This window comes from Cricetulus griseus, chromosome 2 (genome assembly GCF_003668045.3).
Source record: "Cricetulus griseus strain 17A/GY chromosome 2, alternate assembly CriGri-PICRH-1.0, whole genome shotgun sequence".
In the NCBI taxonomy this organism is placed as follows: domain Eukaryota; kingdom Metazoa; phylum Chordata; class Mammalia; order Rodentia; family Cricetidae; genus Cricetulus; species Cricetulus griseus.
The window spans coordinates 297,054,265-297,074,447 of record NC_048595.1 but is presented as its reverse complement, the minus strand read 5'-3'; the positions used below and the strand labels follow the sequence as shown (position 1 = coordinate 297,074,447).

Sequence of the window (20,183 nt, the reverse complement as noted above, 5' to 3'; positions counted from 1 at the left end):
ACTAAAAGGATAAACAAGAACATTTTTAACAGGGTTTTGGGTGTTTGGGAGAATTTTAATGTTTATGGAGGAGCCCCAGAGTAAATCCTGGCCCGTCCTAGCATCAGCAGTCTCTCATGGTGTTTTATATTGGAGGCAGCCTGAGGCCCTTTAAAAGGGGCATCCGAAAGCGTTATTTCTGCCTGTCACTATGAAAGAATCGAAAGTATCCTTCCATTAACATGGTCCTTATTTTTCAGTGAGCTATTATTAAATAATGTAACTGGAATGTGTGCTGAAAAGAATCCAAATAAACTGCTAGAACTTTCTTTTAAAATAATCACATTAAAAAATCCCGACACTTTAAATTCCGCAATTTTGGTTAAAGTATGCCAAATATAGCTTGCAATAGTAAATGACCTTTTCAAAGCGACATCGACAAATTAATTGGTGCGTGAACAAAGAATCTTTTCTGCAGCTTCATGAATGTTGCCTTTATTTTCTTTTGCTTCCCAACTAGGATTTTTACAAAACAGTGTAGCGCATGCTGACCACTGACAAAACGATAACACACTGCGGGTGAGGGCCAACGTGGGCACAGGACCTCGGGATCGTCAGGGGGCTGCCCCCCAGCCCTGCTCTCCTCTGGTCCCCGGCGGGGGCCAAGCTGCCCCTCCCCCGCTCCCGGCTCGGGTTTCAGCCTTCCGAGTTGAGCAAACTTGCTGCAGGCGGATTGGCGGCGAGCAGCTCCCGGGCTCCGGCGTCGTCCCCGCGCCCATCGCTCCTTTGTATCCCGCGGCCGCCGCCCGAACTCGTGGGGGAGGGGGGGTACGGGCAGGCAGCTCGCTCCCCTGCGCGGCGGACTCTCGGGGGGACACGTGCGGGGCCGGGTCACCGCGCGGCGGAGGCGGAGCCGGGGCGGAGGCGCGGCGGCCAGGGGCGGCGACCGGGGATCTGCAGCGCTGCCCGCGCCCGCGCCGGCCGCTCTCCCGGGCCCGCTCTGCTCAGCGTTGGCAGCGCCGCGGTGCAGGCGCGCGAGGGCCGCGGCCGGGGATGAGCTGACTGCGGGGAGAGCGTCTACCCGGTCCTCGCGAGGCGAGGCCGCCCGCTGCCGTCTCCCCGCCGCCCTGCCAGCCGCGATCATGTACGTACGCGTCGCCGTCCTGCCACGGTCCGGGTTCCGGACGTGCCACGCGCCCTGGCTGCGCCCACCCGCTCACCGCGCCTCTCTCGGCTTCGCAGGTCCATCCACATCGTGGCGCTGGGGAACGAAGGCGACACGTTCCACCAGGACAGCCGGCCGTCGGGGCTCATCCGCACCTATCTGGGGAGAAGCCCGCTGGTTTCGGGGGACGAGAGCAGCTTGTTGCTGAACGCGGCCAGCACGGTCGCGCGCCCGGTGTTCACCGAGTACCAGGCCAGTGCGTTCGGGAACGTCAAGCTGGTAGTGCACGACTGTCCCGTCTGGGTAAGGGGCAGCGACTACGCGGTGTCCAGGCCAAAGGAGCCTGTTGTTGTTTGGACCCCTCCTTCCCTTGTTTCCTATTTTCCTGACTGCCTGGAGAGAGGGTTGGTTTGCTTTTTTACTTTTCCTTTTTTTTCCTTTTCTTTTTCTTTTTTTTTTTCTTTTTGGCAAATCTCGTCCTTTGTTTCAATTTGGAGGTGGTGGGGCACACGTCTGCAAAGTTGAAAGCCCCAGGGGAACGTAGAGCAGTCACTGTGCTTCACGACTGTGACTTGTCCATTAGTAGACAGCTGAGAGTTGACTGGGCCAACCCCAAGGGACGGGGTCACGAAGTTCCACTGGCCAAGAGACATGTTTTCATGTCCACCCTGTGGAGGATAGGGAAATGTGTTCTATAAATACCGCTCAGCATAGGCAAAAATATTCTTCTCAGGGACAGGTCAGAAATAGTATGGAAAAAGGGAGAAAGGTCGGGGTTTGAGAACTAAGTTTAAATGGCTCGTTTTGTAGACTATTGACTTCTGGAAAAAAATCTAGTTCTTAGTGATGCAATACTCATCGGTTTGGCTTTGTTTTTAATGATTAATAAATCAGAAATACCACTAACATTACCTAGCATAAAAAAATCTTTATGTTTATGAGAGTTTGAATGAAAGAAATCTATTCTGACTCTCGAGTGTTTGATGAAAGGACAAAGGAGGCTTAGGTATCTTCATCACACAGTAACACTGTATTTCAAGTGTTTTTGTTTACTTTTAAGTAGGTGGTTGCTTGCTAATAGTGTAGTTATATGTGCTTCAGCTAAAGATAAATATATATGAATGAAACATTGGGGTCTCAACCAAGGCACAAATTATGTAAAATTCTTACATTCAAAAGGCGTCTTTTCTTTTCTTTTCTTTTTAATTTATTTATTAGTTCTAGTTAGGGAACAAGCTTGTTTCACATGTAAGTCCCTTCTCCCTCTCCCTCTCCCTCCCCTCACCCCCATTCCTCCTCCCCCACCCCCAGCCTACCCCCACTCCATCCACCCACCACTCCCCAGGCAGGGTAGGACCCTCAACGGGGGCTCTGCAAAGTCCACCAAATCTTCCTGTGCTGGTCCAAAAGGCATTTTTTTTTTTTTTAAGCTGAATCAGAGCTCAGGGTAACTAGCTTACTTTTGAACAGAAATGTGTAGAATGTACTGAGAAAAATTTCTTGAGCATATTTTCCTATTATGGAAAGAAGGCACCCCTTTTACTGGAAATGTATATTAATGTGCTAAAATAAATTTTAAGTAAACTTTTCAATTAAAAGGATGGACTTAGCCTTCAGGTATGACAGAGATGATGGTATCCAAAGATGCCACTAGGGAGGACTTAAGGACTGATGTATGTGCCAGGACATTCACTTTGGGCCCTTTTATTATGAAAGATTTAATGGCCTTCAACTATTACTTGTTCAACATACTGTTGAACAAATGTTTAGTTGATTGAGGAAATAAATACAGAGCAAAAATAAGATGACTAGGAGTGTTGGGGCTGTTTTTCCTCATTTTTTGGGGGGGGGTTGAGTTGTTAACCCTTTCCTGCCTGTGTTCCTTTAGCAAAGAGCCGCACATTGTATAAGAATAAAATAGGTGAAACAAAATCTGTGACACCAAGATTGTCACCAGGTACAATTTCCCAGATTAGGATGGGTGGGTCTTCAGACACAGTGAGTTGCATGCGTAGAGTCACTCACTCTGAGCTGCTGTTTCCCCTTTAACATAAGTAAATTCTGCCAGAAATATGAAGGTGGGTTATACCCATCAGCTGTTTTGGCATAGGTACTGAATCATAGTATCAAACACAGCACTTTTGACAGCAAAGAGAACTGATTTCAGATCCCACATTGCCACTGCATATGTTTTTTTGTTTGTTTTGTTTTGTTGTAAATCTTTTACCTTCTCTTAGGCTTGTTTTCCTGTCTATCCTGGAACCGTGCTGAAGGGTAAAGTCCCAAGTGTGGAGGCTGTAGGTGCTAAAAGTGATAGCTGCTATAATAAAGTGCATATTATAGCTTTAGTGTAGTCATATATTACTTATATTAGGCGTGGGAGAGTTTCTCACATCAAAGTTTATACTAATGCAGGACCTTCAGTGTATACACTAATCAAATAGGATGAAGTCCTTGTTTCTTTGTAGGAACTCAGATTTTTTTTTTTAAGATGAATTTGATTCTCCATTGTGGCTCCAAGTTTGCTGTTGCATAACATCCCAGTGAAATCCTGGAACTGACTTAACAAGGGGTGGGACAAATGGATCTCCTCCATATTTCTAGAAACCAGTGGAGCATTTTCTCTGTGACAGCTTAAAAAGAAAGGAGTCAGAAGGAGCTAGGAGTGCTTCCCCTCCTGAGTTACTTTCTGTAGATTGCTAGCCCTGCTCGGGCTCCTTGCTGGCTCTATGTACTTGATGTCTTTAAAAATCTGCTTCAAATTCATTAGATGAAGTTCATAGCTTAGTTCTGCCTACTGCTCTTCTGAAGTCATACTATTATTTAATTTGTATTTCTAGATTTTTATTTTTCTGTCTGTGAGAAATATGTTCCAAAGCAGACTTATCCGGGTATCATGGCTCATGCTTATAATACCAGCACTTGGGAGACAGAGCAGGGAGGACTTCAAGTTTGGGCCAGCCTGGGCTACATGAGAGCCTGTCTCAGAAAAACCTGGAAATGAATAAATGAATAAAAAATCATTAAACTGTGAGATGATATATTCATATTTTCTTGTACAGGGTTCGAAGCTCTGGGTTGCATTACAAATAAAAATGTTTATAGTTGTTTTATCCTCAACACCACAGATTAAATTAATAATACCCAAATCCCTCTTTCCCCATGTTGTCTCTCCCCAGGAAATCTGGAATTCTGAGCTATTTGGAATGTGAAAAAGTGTTTTCTAACTTGTTCTTTGGGTGCTAAATGGCTGCTCAGTACTGGTCCAGTTTGTAGTGGTTTTGGATCCCGAGAGCCTGACTCTTGTATTGTTGCTGTTCTCCCTCACCTTCCCGCCTTCCACGCTCTGATGCATTTGCATATTCTCCATCTGAATGTTTACAGAAACAGTGGGGACCAGTGGGACTTTGTGATCTGGGACTTGGGAATCAGATGTTCTCATCTTCTTGGTCTATATCCATGTCCTCACTTCTGCCACACACTTCGCCTCTGACCCTAATACCACATTCAGTCCTTTGCTGTATCCATTCTGTTTTTAATAATGCATTCCTATGTAACAATTCTGCAGTGCAGCTCTCACTCTGAGTAAGCTTGCTGAGAGATGGGCAGGTGAGGGTATGGAGATGGGACAAGAGCTTCTCGCTACAGAAGGGCGTTTCTGTCATGGGCTAAAAGCTCTGTCACATAGATCTTGTTTGATTGGCTAATTTGAACACTTTTAACCTTGTTTTGAACTCGCATACCAAAGTGTGAACTTTCGTAGCCCAACAGTTTTGGAAGTTGTTAGCCATATCTAGCCATAGTGTTCCCTTATTCTTGCTTGATTATATCTTAGTAGAAGGGCACATGAAAGAAATGATTAATCATTAACAAGAATTGAAGAAGAAAACAATTTGCATATTTAACAGTGAAGTTAAGATGGCATTTTCTTTATATACTATTTTCACAAAAACTTTGCAGACATCAAAGAGCCAAGTTCCATAATGAATTAGATATGATTCTAGAGCTAAATATGAATATTAAGCCTAGCCTTATAGTAAACATTTCTGAACAGTTTTATCCTGAATTTTTAATATATGAGCTAAATACATGAACTGCAAACACAGTCCTTTGCAATTAACACCTCATAATGTACACTGTCTTAGCAAGGTATATTTTCTCCATGCTTAAATATGTGCTATACAAATATAGTATAAAGTTAAAGATTATATGTGGATTTTGTGAATGTGTATAAGAGGAATACCACAAGACTCACAGTGTATTGTAGTTCAGAGCACAAAAATCCTGCAGTGTCTAACTGGGTCACAGAAAAGCTTCTGATGTCTATTGCATACTGTCACACCTTTGAAATTTCAAGTGACTAAAATCAGAGTAATTTCAAGACAGATGCTTCTTAGGTTTAGATGGTGGAATGACGTTGCTCATTTCATCACACTCAAAAATGCTCTAGGTAACAGGCCTTACTAGTGCATCATTGTTTAGGGTAAATGAAGAAAAGGTGTTTTAAATAAACCATCAGGCATCAGACATATTAAATGTTATGCAATTACTCATTTGTCTTAGTTATTTTCCTATTGCTGTGAAGAGACACCACAACCAAGGCAATGTATAGAAGAAAACGTTTATTGGGGCTCGTGGGACCAGAGGTTGAGTCCATGGTCATTCGGTGGAGAAGGTACTGGATCAGTAGCCAGGAGTTACATCTGATCCATAAGTATAAGGAGGGAAGGGTAACTGGGCTTTTGACACCTCAAAGCCCCCAGTTACTCACCTTCTCCAGCAAAGCCACTCCTCCCAATCCCTCAGAAACAGTTTCAAAAATGGACAGCAAGCATTCAATTTCTATGGGGGGCCATTCTCATTCACACCACCACACCATTCAAAAACATATTTTCATAAAGTCTCAAAACCAACATACACTAAACATTTAGACTAACATGTTATAACTGATCTGGCAATTGATTTGGGGATCGACTTGAGGATAAACAAACTAAAAGTTGATGTTTGCATTTTTGTTTAGGACATTTTTGACAGTGACTGGTACACATCCCAAAACCTAATTGGGGGTGCTGACATCATTGTGATCAAATACAATGTAAATGACAAGTTTTCATTCCACGAAGTAAAGGATAATTATATTCCAGTGATTAAAAGAGCATCAAACTCAGTTCCAGTAATCATTGCTGCTGTTGGGACCAGACAAAATGGTAAGTTCATGGTTTTCTTCTTTATAATGAGCATGAGGTACCATGTTTACAAAGATAAGTTTATTAATGATTAATACAGTTCTTTTTTGAAAGCCAAATGTCCATGGGTTCAAATGCCAGTTGTCATCTCATTGTTCTATATAGTAACCAGGTGCTAGAGCAGAGGCTCACAGACTCCCGCTGTGATTTGGATGTAAATTGCTCTTCTCCTGTACATCAGTAATTGTGTTCTTTTGACACAGGCTGACTTTGAGCCATGCTATCTCTCTTAAGGTCCATTCGAAGGGCAAGGATAGATTACTCATGTGAGCAGGATTGTTAGGCAGATAACAAGGAGTGAGCTGAAACACTTGACAACACTGCTCTAGGAAAGGGCTGTTTATTACCACACGTTTGGTAGGTTCCTGTGGTTCCGGCTGTCTCTCTGCCTTTGCTGTTGTACATTTGATCATTAGATATCTCATGACCAACTTAGGACTCGTTTTGATTTGGTAGTATTTTGTAAGTTTACTCCATGTAATTTGCTTAGTAAGGCTGTGTTCAAATTTTAATTTTAATTCTTTGTTTCTTTTTAACACTTTTTTTTTAAGTATAGCAAATTGTCTTGGTTGGGTTTCCATTGCTGTGATAAAACACCACGACCAAAAGCAACTTGGGGACTGTTTAACACTTCAGGTAACAGGCCATCACTGAGGGAAGTCCCCACAGGAACTCATGCAGGGCAGGAATCTGGAGGTGGGAACTGATTCAGAGGCCATGGAGGGGAGCTGCTCACTGGCTTGCTCTCCATAGCTTGCTCAGCCTGCTTTCTTACAGCACCCAGGAGTGGTCCCACCCACAAGGAGTTGGCCCTACCCCATCATTCATCAACCAAGAAGATGTACTACAGGCTTACCCACAGGCCAATCCGGTGGGGCTTTTTCTCAATTGAGATTCCCTCTCCCAAAATGTCTCTAGCTGGGATCAAGTTGACATAAAACTAGCCAGCACAGTAAGGAACATATGATTTGCTAACCTGAGAGACTTAGGCATTCATCTATGCCATGGACAAGGGTTTAGAATGTTTACAGTGCTGCTCCACCAGGTAAATACACCCTCTGTGGAGGGAGCTGGTGTCCTGGCTTCTGACATTAGTGGCACCTGTTCTTGAACATTATACAAACAGCGGTGCACAGTAGGAATGTGTATATATTGCTTCCTCATTTAACTGCTGTGTATTATGCCACTGTATGAATGTGCCATAAACTGTCTCCGCTGTGCTTTTGATACTTTGGATTATTCCATGGTCTGGGTGGTTGGACCAGAGGGCAGGTTTACGTTTCATGCTAGCACTTACATAGAAGACAAGGCTTGACTCGCCCTTGGTGTCACATTCTCAGGACTTTCCCAACTTATTTCTCTCCTGTTCATGATTCCTGAAGGGGTTTTCCTTAGTTCTTGAGTTGCCTTCAACTTCAGGACCCTAGCCGGCTTCCTGGAGTCTCTCCTTCAGCTGTTTAATTGTTTTAAGTTCTCCAGAGAGTAGTCCTGTGTTCTTTCTTGTCAAAGTTGTTACACTTTAGTAACAGTTCTCTCTTTGAAATTATCCAAACACTTTACCATCCACTACAGCTACCATTGCCTGGTTCTTCTAACCTCTGCCCTCTTCTCTGGTCCCCTCCCTATCCTCCTGGGTGCACCAGCAACACACAGAGGCCTGGTTAGCCCTTCAGCTTCTCTTCTTGCTCTCTACCGAGGTCATGAACTCGCATGTTGTGTCCCTGGTTTTCTTTGTACACACTTATATGTACATGGTATCTTCACTTTGAATCTTTGCTTGTAACCTGTCCCCTGACCTGTGTCCCTGTGGATATGACCCTCTGACTACTGGATTCCTTCTACCTCTCTGTTCACCCAAAATAGACCCTACTGAACTCATCTTTCTCTCACAGCAACCACATTCAGAAAGCTAAAGACTTTGATTGATTTTATACTAAGTAAATTTCAAACTCCTTGAATTTTGTCAACCCTATTGGGCTTAAATTCTTTGTCATTTGCTCTTTTTTTAAGTTTTGGTGCTTTTTTTTTTTTTTTAAAAAAAATTATGTGTGTATGTATATGCCTGCCTGAGTTTTTGACTATCCTATTCATGCAGTCCTCTCAGAGGCCAGAAGAGGGTGTTAAGATTCCCTCACATTAGAGTGGTGGTTGTGAGCTGCCCAGTGTGGGTGCTGAGAACCGAATCTGGGCCCTCTGCAGGATCAGTAAGTGCTCTTAGCTGCCAAACCATTTCTCCAGGCCCTCATTTAATCTTTCATGGTGATAGTTTTCTAAAAGGGTAAGCTGAAGATATTTGTAAGTCCTCAACTTTATCCAATTTTACACCCACAGATTCGGGCACATACAAATAGAAAAACAAGTATTTATAATGTACAAGGAAAACACAATAAATTTCAATTATGACAAACCTGCCAGATGCCATACATGTCTAAAGTAGGCTTCTGTTTAACAGCTTACCATGTCTTTATTTATTTGTGTCTATTTTTTATTTATTCTTTTGTCTTTGTGGTTGTAATGTCTTGATGTTATTTTCATGTGGATTATTGTGATATTTCCTGTAGAGAGAAGAGAGTGTTAAGTACTTCTTGCTTTTTCTAATTTCTTCACTCTACATCTTTCTGGCCCCAGACAACTGAGTCCATGTTCATATTTCAGTTCAGCATTGTGATTTCTCATGTCATGTCTGCACCATGTGGCCATATGTTTCTGAAAGTCACTCCAGTACCAGGACAGTTACCACACACTTACCTGTTTCAGGAGGTGCTGGAGACCATGAGTGACAGCTTTCTGAACCTAAAGTTAATTCATTTAGTAGCATCTAGAAAACACAGATGGCTCCTTCAGAGTGGCGTCATTCAATACCAACTTAAGATTGGAGAGAGACAGGTTTTTTGTTTTTTTGAGACAGGGTTTCTCTGTGTAGTCCTGGCTGTCCTTGAACTCACTTTGTAGACCATACTGGCCTCAAATTCAGAAATCTATTTGCCTCTGCCTCCAGTGCTGGGATTAAAGGTCTGCACCCCACTGCCTGACAGAGACAGTGATCTTAATCAAATAATGTATTTTACTTTGCCAATTTTACAGCAGTGTGTAACTGTGTGGGAGAATACATTGTTGAGTTTTCTCCCAGGGATTTGCAAAGAAACTACAGAAGGCGTAGAAGCTGAAGCTTCCTGGTGGACTGGCCTCTGGCCTCCTGTTTTTGCTTCCCCTATTTCTGAAATAAACTCAGAGTAGTTAGGTCAGAATACAAGTCAGATCAGCACAGTCGGTGCTCTGAATTCTCCAGGAACTTCATCCTTCACCCCCCCCCCCCAAATTTCTAACCGAAAAAAAATTGGCAAGAATAAAACATTGAATTGCAGAATTTTAAAACACACACACACACACACACACACACACACACACACACACACACACACACACTTTTCTCTTATAAATCATTTGAGACTACATTTAACATGGGATTTTTTTTCACTCCTGATTGCTCAATATTCATCATAAGAACAAGACTATTATTCACTTCTTATCTCTAGTATGGCCATCACTCAAGAAATATAACATATTGTTATCTACTATACTATTTAAAATATCCACATTTACATTTTCTAGCTTATTTCAATAATGTCAATTACAGGGTTTTTTCCCATTACAAGTCATAAATACTATAATACGTGTAGTTATCTTATCTCTCTACTCTTTAATTCACTTTTTTTCTTGGGGGGGCTTCATGATATGGAAATTTTTAAAGAATCTTGGTCCGTTATTTTGTATAATCCTTTCCATTGCCATACAGATGCTTGCAATAGTGTAGACTCTCCTCCCTCCTACTGTGATTGGTTTTCCTCTAGAACAGCTCCCACTTTTCTCTGTCCCCCAGTTCTTATGATTTATAAAGACTTATTTTTAAAGGTCAACACTTAATGGCCTATTACTCTGTGCATTATATGGTCCATATCTTAGAAGGTGTCTTCAGGCTAGGTCCAGCCAGTTTTAGCTTTTCCTTACTTGCTGGAAGACATCAAAGCGCAGATATTGCTCTAGCAGTTCAGGTTCCCTTCAGTGGGGATGAGGTTCAGAAATGACCCGCTGGGTTCTGGGGTACACACCACTGCAGGTGCCATTGTATCCAGCTCCTTTGAAGCCACAGAAGAGGCTCCCCTTGGGACTTCTCTTCTTATCCAGCCTTTGTATTCATGTTAGTAACTTTGTGTTACAAACTCCTGATCTGAAATACAAAAGCTCTCATGACCTGGCTCTGACTGCTGCTTGAACACATAGGGAAGGATACATATTTTCTGCAACAGTTGCTCTGGACTCCTTGAAAAACCTTGTGATTTCCTTGGTCTTTGAAGGTCACTTACCTTCTGGTTTCAGCTGCCAGCACCCCACCATTTTTGTCCTCTTTACAGGTCTCCTGTGGGCTGAGTTGGTAATTCTGGATCTCTCCTGATGTTCTTAGGTTTGTTATTTTCTGTTGCTGAATCCTTTCTCCCCCTCTCTCACCACCCCTTCTTTTTGGTAGCATCTCATGCTGTAGCCCAGGCTTACTTGAACTCTGGTTTTCGTGCCTCATGCTCCCAAGCATTTTGAGTACAGCACCCCTTTATGTAAAAGTTTTTCTGCCACTTTACTTGATTAAGATTTTAATTTCAATATTTTTGTGTCTAAAATCTCTAAATGTTTCATTCCCAATTTCTTGTTCCTGACTTGAAGATGCACATTTACTTACGAATAATTAATTAAAATTATACTTAGTTATTCAGTTGGATGTTCCTGGGTCTTGTTTAGGCGTTGTAAGGTGGTGAGGATATAGCTGTTTCCCAAATGGCAGGACATTCTTTGCTTACTTTTGCACTTCATTTTCCAGGTTGGATTGATTCCTTTCTCTTGCTTTGCCAGTTGCTTTCTGTGGGTGGGGTAGCAGTGGGAGTGCTCACGTGGTCAGTGGGTCTCGCTGCTTCCTCCCATCAGTGTGCTTCGGCAGCTGCCAGCCATTTGCCTTTGGTCCTGCTATTTCCTGCTCCCACATCTGAGCTGTGAGCACTCTGGACATTGCTCAGTGTGTGAAAACCACCTGTACTCTGGCTTCATATTGAACTTTAGTCCAGTGCTGTCTGCCTTCCTTCTGCCAGGCTCTCCTAATGTCTGGCCTGATGTCATCTCACTTAATTTTAATGTTGAGGTGTTCTCAGTCCTCTCTCTCTCCTCTCCCCCTTCTCCCTTTTCCTTCATTCCTTCTCTCCTTTGACAGCCTCCCTTTTATGTAGTCACTTGTGTGGTTTGGCAGATAGAGGAGATGGGGACTTAACTTGTTGTCTTACACATTTGGCTGGAGGGATGGCTCTGTAGTCTCAAACACCCACTGCTCTTTCAGAGAACCCGGGTTTGATTCCCAAAACAAGTGCTTGGAACTCCAGGGAATCCAGCGTCCTTTTCCAGGTTCCACGGGTACTCACACATTACACACACATGCACAGAAGTTATAAAAAGAAATCTTTTTTTAAAAGTGGAAGTGTTTTCCGCCTGCTGTGGCCCCAGCTGGCAGTTGTGATCTACTCACATTGCAGTGCCCCTCACACAGTTTCTACTGTAACTGCTTAGCAGATTCAACCTTACCCTTGAACCAGGGTACAGCCTCCACACTGAGTTCATGTCCCCTCCTCTGTTCCCACGGTAACTTTGGATATCTTTATTTCAGTATTCACTGTTTTGCAGATGTCAGTGGTCACAGAGTCTTTCATCTTTCCGTCTGTCCTATTGGTAGTAGGTACTAATAAACATTTTTTCAATGAGTGAATAAAATGTTTTGTAAATCATCTAAATGAAGAAAATAGTTTTCATTAAAATCCTGAAATGCATTGACTGAATATGTGATTATATATTAGTTATAGAGCTAAATCTGACTGTTCACTCAAGGGCTGTATTGCTCCTCTTCACCTCATCCACACAGCACACTTCACTGAGCTGGGGAATTTTGCTAATTCTCTTGAAGATCTTGTTAGAGCTTATTCAGCAAAGCAGTCTTCTCTCTCTCTCTCTCTCTCTCTCTCTCTCTCTCTCTCTCTCTCTCTCTCTGTGTGTGTGTGTGTGTGTGTGTCTTGCTGTGTGTGTGTGGATCAGTACACGTGCATTAGTTTGTTTGAGGCAGGGCTTGCTATGTAGCTTAGACTCATCTTGAATCTGCTATCCTTCTATTTCATCTTGTGAAAGGCTGGGATTGCAACCATGTTTGACCCTATTACACTTTTGGGTTTTGTTGTTGTTGTTGTTGTTGTTGTTGTTGTTGTTGTTGTTGTTTTACAAACTTGGCAATGTGGATATCATCGTACTTGGCTCTGAATAAATTTTTGACTTTTTGTTTGTATTTTTTTGAGACAGTGTCTCATGTAGGCCAGTCTGATATTGAACTCATTATGTAAACAAGAATGACATTGAATTTGTAGTCCTCTTGCCTCTGTCTCACCAGTACTGGGGTTACAGTTGTGTTCTGCATACTCGGTTTTATGGACTACCTTGGGATAAGCATGTACTCTCCTCCACTGAGCCACGTCTCCAGTGCAAGTCTTTGTGTCTTAGTACACAGTGAAAGTATCTTTGAAGGAGATATCTGCACAATAGTCCCAGGAGGCATTCATAACTCTAAATTCCAGGAGATGGGCACTCCGCTTTTCAAGTTATCTTTCCCCCTCCAAGTTACCTTTAAAGCTCTGAAGGCTTCATATGCTGCTGGGCTAGAATTTATCAAAATGATTTCTAAAACTTTTAAGCAATGGCAACATCAATGCTACTACTTTGAGATAAATGTCATTTATTTAATTGTAGGATTACATTGTTTGTTTAAAATAATGAATAGACACTTTATGATAATAAAAGTTGCGTGCGTGCATGCGTGCGTGCATGCGTGTGTTGTGGTGAAGACAGTGCTAATTCTGATTCCCAGAGCCACTGTAGCCATGAGGCAGGCAGATCTCTGGGAGTTCAGGGCAAGCCTGGTCTATGTAGTATGTTCCAGGACAGCCAGAGCTACTAGACCCTATCTCAAACAAGTAAATGTTACTTTTGATCCTTTGGTTGTTATATGCTTAATAAGAATGCATTTAATCCAGAAATATTTTATTGAATCTCCTGCAAACAATTCAAGACAGACTTTTGAATAGACTCTTAAGAAAGGAACAGTTGATTAGAATGGGGAGATACAGGAATGGTTCAGAAGAGAATCTCAGAGCAACCCAGTTAGGAAACATTTTCTCTAAAAGCAGGTTTGAAGAAATCCTTTGGAATCCAGAAGACATGTCACTCACTAACTACTGACAGCTGGTTACACGACAGTTTCCCCTTTTGCTGAGTCAATATAAGGAGAACAGGCACTTGATGGAAACGTCACTCCATTGGCTTCAAATAAAAATTACTTTCCCTCAAGTTGGTTTATTAACCATTGTTGAACATCAGGCTCATTTTCCACTTGAAACACTGATGACTTCATTTAATTTTTATCCACAAGTAAAGCTTCATAATGTGACCTGCCTGTCCACCCCCCTCAAGCCACATGGTCAGACCTTTGTAGATGTAAGAAGGCCTCTGTCTTCTGAAAAATCAAGGCACTGTTCACAAAGACCCTGTAAGGAGTGAGAAATACCCATTGTTCTTTCTCAAGACAGCCTAATGCTACACAAGCAGCTTGCTACAAACTGAAAAAGTCTTAGAGAAAGTATACTCACAGAACTGTGACATGATTAGATTACGTCTCTAATTGCTGTATTTGGGAAACTTGTAATCTCTTCTCAAACTTTTTATTCTGTTTCTGGATATGCCACTTTTGTGTATCAGGTGGAGCCAGTGACACATTTGTGTATGTTTTCCATTTTTGCTTCCCAAGGCCAAGACACCTAACTGATTTGAGCTGCAATTTCCTTCTCTGTAAAATGAAGATAAAAGTACATGGTTTATGAACTTTATTTTTATTTATTCATTTTTTTGAGACAGGGTTTCTATATGTAGCTACCCTGGAACTCACTATGTAGACTAGATTGGCCTCAAACTCATAGAGATCACCTTGCCTTAGCCTCCTGAGTGCTGGGACTAAAGGTTCTTTGGTTTCTGAACTTTAAAATGATATTGCTCAGTTGGTAAAGGTGTTTGCTGCCAAGACTGAGGACTTGAGTTTGGTGCCTGGAACCCACAAGGTGGAAGGAGAGAACTGACTCCAGAAAAGTATCTTTTGATCTTCATGTATGCACGAGGGCATGCATCCCATTCATACACATATATGCTCCATCCTTGTACAGTAACATTTTTGTGCTGTCCAACATCGCAAAATGCTGCACATATGTGCCCCATCCAGGTGCAGTAACTGGGTACACATATGTGCCCCATCCAGGTGCAGTAACTGGGTAACATTTTTGTGTTGCCCAGTGGAGTTGCTCAAATGCTTTCTCATGGCTCTTCTGCTCACTTCCTCAGTTGTGAGCTTGTTGGCTGATGCTACAGTGTCAGGTTGATTCTCCACAGGTAGGAACTGCTTTGCCCAAGGTAATGTCCTCTCCATGAGTGCAGCTCTCATCTAATTACTGGGGAGGACACAGGCCCAGCTGCCTTTCTTCAAATGGAAAAAAGCTTTGAAAGGCTGACCTCCAGAGAGCCTATAGGATTAAGTGAGACCTCAAAGTTGTCAAAGTCTTTCCAGTACTCAGACCTATTTCCCTCACTCCTGAAAAGAGCTGTTCCTAGGGTCTCTGCTGGCTAATTTTGTCACCTTGACAAAAGATAGAGTCATACAAGAGGAGGGAACAGCTACGAAGAAAATGCCTCCATAAGATCGGGCTGTAGGCCTGCCTATAGGACATTTCCTTAATTAACAATTGACAGGCGAGGGCCCAGTCCATTGTGGATGGGTGCCATCTCTGGGCTGGAGGTCCTGGGTTCTATAAAAAAATCAGGTTGAGCAAAGCCATTGAAAGCAAGCCAGTAAGCAGCATTCCTCCATGGTCTCTGCATCAGTTCCTGCCTCCACGTTCCTGCCCCGTTACTACTCTGATTTCTTTCCATGAACTGTTGTTATATGGAAGTGTGAGTGAATTAAATACTCTTCTCTCCAAGTTGTTTTTGGTCATGTTGTCTCATCATTATCCCTAACTAGGACCATCACAAAGCAGTGTACCACCTGTACCATTCTCCAACCTAGACTGTGTGTGTGCCGCGGATGCCAACTGGCAGCAACATGCCTTTCTCAGAGACTGCCTCATTCTTTTGACTTAGCTGCTGTTTGAATATGGCATATCTGATGTTTATCCCCAAGACAAACCAAAGCTGGCTGATGACTATGGAGCTGAATTTTTGGCCTTAGGGAGAGTGTAAAGATACCATTAAGTCTCACATTTCCTGTTGTAAACATGTTTGTTGTACACAAATGAATCCTAAGACATCTGTTTACTTGTTAAATACTTTTCAGTCTTTAAATTTTGGTTTAATTTAATTTTATTGCTCAAGTAGAATGTTTTAGTGGCTGAGAAGATGGCTCAGCAGGTAAGAGCACTGTCTATTCTTGCAGAGGACCTGGATTCCTTTCCCAGCGTCCACGTGATAGCTCCTAACGCTCTGTAATTCCAGTTCCAGGTGATCCAGTGTTATCTTCTGGCCTCTGCTGGTACCTGTCACTCACATGGTGCTCAGACACACATACAGGCAACACACCCAAACACAGAATAAAAATAATTCTAAAGAGTAGAATTTTTTGGAATTAAATGGTTCCATTAAGGATGCGGCTGATGTGAAATTTATGAGGTGGTGGCAGTCTGGCGGTCTGCAACTTTCAAATTCATGTCTATTGAGGACTCCATTGCAATAAAAGTATAAGATTTATTTAAACTCGGTGATTTAGTTAACAGAAAATTTATGACAAAAGAAGGCCCAATTCTCTGTTTTCACGTTTTTGTGTGGGTGATCAGATGATGGTCTAGTGATAACAATATTGGGGTTGTGTAATTGCATCAGGTCAGCTGTCCCTGGCTGGTGAATGTCATTGCTCTGCTTCCCTTTGTAATAATCACCCACCAACTTCTAAATTCTTCTGTTTTCTAAAACACTATTTGTTCTCCTTGTGGTCAATACTTGTTCATCTATGGACTTTTTTTTTTTTTTTCCGACACAGACACTATCTATTGAGTGTCTAGTGTATAGTGATTCTGTCCATTAATGTTCACACTGCCTGTTTTTTTTTCCTGCTTAATTTTAAAACTCCTTGTTTTTACATTCCTTTCCTCAGAAGAATTACCTTGTACATGTCCCCTGTGTACCTCAGACCGAGGGAGCTGTGTTAGTACCACAGAAGGGATCCAGCTTGCCAAAGAACTTGGAGCTACATATCTGGAACTCCACAGCCTTGATGACTTCTACATTGGAAAGTATTTTGGAGGAGTGGTAAGTGGAGATCCCTGAAGCATGTGAGGTCATTTGTCAGGCTGGCCGAGCTTTAGTTTTATAAAAATTGTTTATTTTAACCTTGAGGAACACAGTAAGAGTTAAGTGGCATAGGCTTAATTAGTGTAAAATTATAAATTCTCCATCCAAATGAAATGTTTTTAATCATTTCTTATGATTTTTAGAATCTTTCAAAATTGGTACTATATTGGTCCTGGTGTATGTCAAAATCATAGGTTCTTACATACCTACATGAGTTTGTAGTGACCGTGTGTGTGTGTGTGTGTGTGTGTGTGTGTGTGTGTGTGTGTGTGTGTGTGTGTGTGTGTGCACATATATGCACATCTGTGCCTGTATGTGGGCATGGGTGCATATGGTCATACTTAGATGTGAAGGCCTGAGGACAACCTCAAGTGTCCTCAGAAACTGTTGACCTTTTTTAAAGACAGGGACTTCCACTGACCTGGAATTTGTCAAGTAAGTTAGGTTGGCTAGTCAGTGTCACTCAGGTCCACCTGTCTTTCCCACCCCAGTGCTGGCCAGTGAAACATGCTTCATTCACCATGCTCGGCATTATTGGGGAGGGGGGATACATGTGCTGTGTGTAGAAGCCAGAGGTCATTCTTGAATGTTGTTCTTCAGGTGCCATCCACCTTGTTTTTGTGAGACAAGGTCTCATTGGCCTGGAGCTCACAGTGGCAAAATTTGATAGCCAATGAGACTCAGGGATCTGCATGTCTCTACCTTCCTAGTGCTGTAATTATAATTATGTCCTGCTATGTCCACATTTCCCCCAGATGGATCAGGTCATTGTACTTGGAAAGCAAGTACTTTACTGACTGAACCATCTTGCCATCCTGGTTTATAATAATCAATATACAGCTGAATGAACCTTGCAACCTGAACCGGTGTGTCCTAAAAGTTCTCTTTATTTCTATTAACTGACAACAGTGGTGGTTTTCTTTTATGCATGATTCAGCAAGACTTCACAACCAGTCTTGCTATAATTCAAACATACACTCAGTTCTAAATGTCATCAAACCCTTCCCTTCGGGGCTCAGGGAACTATGTGCAAGAGAAAGTAAAAAGAGTGTAAAAGCCAGAAAGGATGGATGACACCAGAAAGACAGTGCTTTCTAAATGCAGCAGGACTGGTGCACATCTGAACTTGGGGAGACTGAGGCAGCCTGCACAGGTCTAAGCTGGATGGGGTCCAAGTGCTGAGAGGAGGAAGTGGACAAGAGGACCATCCCTACAAGAAGCCATTTCCAATTGACAACCACTTGCAAGGGCATTCTTCCTGATACACAAACCATACTGAAGTCCCCATGCCTGGTGGTAGATGGCTAACACAAAACGAAGCCTGTGGAGTGCTTGTAAATTTTTGTCATGTATTGCTTTGTTTGGGCATCTTAAGTTCCTCTTTTGCTTATATATTGCGGTTTCCAATTTTGTGTTTTTATGTGTGTGTGTGTGTGTGTGTGTGTGTGTGTGTGTGTGTGTGTGTTTCTTGTGCTTTTTGTTTGTTTGCCTATTTGTTTTCTAAAGATATAGAAATGGAGTAGAGAGGGTAGGGAGGTGGAAAGAATCTGGGAGGATTTGGGGAGGAAGGAACTGTGATTAGAATATATTGTATGAAAAAATTATTTTCAGTGGAAACATACATGCACATACACACACACACAGAGAGAGAGGGGGGGCTGTTTATGTGACTAGCTTCTTGTTGAATGGGAAGGAACAAGGCTTTGCCTATTCAGTTGCTGTGGTGTTGTGTCTTGTGGCCATTTTAAATCTCAACATATAATAGCTATCCCATAGTACTAAGACAATAAGGTCTTTGGAGAATACTTGCATAATTTAACAGTTTACTGGTCTTAAACTATCCATCTCTCCAAGAAGTAGCCCTTCTCAGTAGGCACATATGGTAATCGTCAATGAAAGTCAACACCAATGATTACTCTACCTTAAGCGTGAGATCTTTGGACTTAATGTACGCTTGTGTTGAGACATTCAAATTACCACAGATGACTATAGAAATTTTATTCTCTGGAGTTCACTAAGTTGACTATAATAAATATAAATGACATGAATTTCTATTAAATGTAAATAGCTACAATTAAGTCTAGTATTTCTATTGTAGTAGGTTTGAAATATTTTCATTTGATCAATAACTGTACAGTTCCGTGGATATTTAGGTAATTTATGTGGAGGGTGGGTGAGTGTCATCTTTCTTTAATGATTTCATTTGATAGCTGTTTCATGGGTTGGATTTAGTTTCATTTCTGTTGGGTAGAAGTCTTCTGGCTCTCTATTCCAGCTCTTGAGCCTGAAATGCTTGGGACCACTCTTCTCACCTCTCTTTCTCTTCTTACTCCTCCACGTTTCTCTTTCTTTATAATGTTTAATGGTGTAGTTACAGTGAGAGACATAAGAAGGTCTGAAGATGTGGACAAGGTTGGGAGAGAGATGTGGATTTTTTCCTTTATGTTAACACTTAGTAAGAAAATGAAATAGAATCAAGAAGACCGTGCGTGCGTGCATGCGTGCTGCGTGCGTGCGTGCGTGTGTGTGTGTGTGTGTGTGTGTGTGTGTGCCTGTCCATGTATGTTATGGTGGTGATGGTGTGTTCGTGCATGCAGCTGCATTCATACAATTGTATGTGCCATTGTGTGCACATATACAAGTCAGAAGATGATCTTGGTTGTTGGTCATCACTTTACACCTTGTTTGAGATATACTCTCTTGCTGTCACCACTGCATCCACCATACGGGCTGTCACCACTGAATACCCCACACCAGCTGTCACCACTGCATACCCCACACTAGCTGTCCCAGGAGCTTGGGGGTATTCTGGCTCCTGTCTGCAGGAGTGTAAGATTACAAACTTATGTTATCACTTCTGGCTTCACGGGGGCTCTGCGTTTCCAAGCTAAGGTCCTCACATTTGATCAGCAAGTACTTGACCTCTCTACCTGTTGAGCCATTTCCTCAGGCCTCTCTCTCAAGACTCTTGAGTAGTAATTTGTAACTGGAATCTGGGTGGAAAAAAATTATGGCATTTGTAAGAATGCAACTAGAGATAACATTGAAGTGAAAGGGCATTTAAAATCTTGTGTTTCAGAGGTAGGGGTGGAGAGTTGTACAGCACTCCCTTCCGCCCCGAGTAAGAGGACATCTGCCCATGAAGTTTAGAGAACCTGTCATCTGGTTGTGTGCCTTCTCATAGGGCACACATTAATGGCGCCAAGAGGATGTGATTGCCTGGAGCATATACCACTCGCTTCCAGAACTATCTGTGCTTTTACATATGGCTGTTGCTAGTTATACTTAAATTAACCAAAGTGAAACAAAATGAAATTCAGTTCTTTGAGTAT

At 42.3% G+C, this 20,183-nt stretch overlaps 1 protein-coding gene across 1 annotated transcript in view; it reads left to right on the top strand.

Moving 5' to 3' along the window:
* The first annotated feature begins 692 nt into the window (after positions 1 to 692).
* Positions 693 to 20,183, top strand: part of Rhobtb3 (Rho related BTB domain containing 3) — a 58,030-nt gene continuing 38,539 nt past the window's right edge. The window contains exons 1-4 of the mRNA XM_027401848.2: positions 693 to 1,123; positions 1,222 to 1,447; positions 6,165 to 6,351; positions 16,655 to 16,809. Of these exons, the coding sequence (XP_027257649.1) occupies positions 1,122 to 1,123; positions 1,222 to 1,447; positions 6,165 to 6,351; positions 16,655 to 16,809 (570 nt within the window). The 5' untranslated portion in view covers positions 693 to 1,121. The remainder of the gene's footprint in view (positions 1,124 to 1,221; positions 1,448 to 6,164; positions 6,352 to 16,654; positions 16,810 to 20,183) is intronic.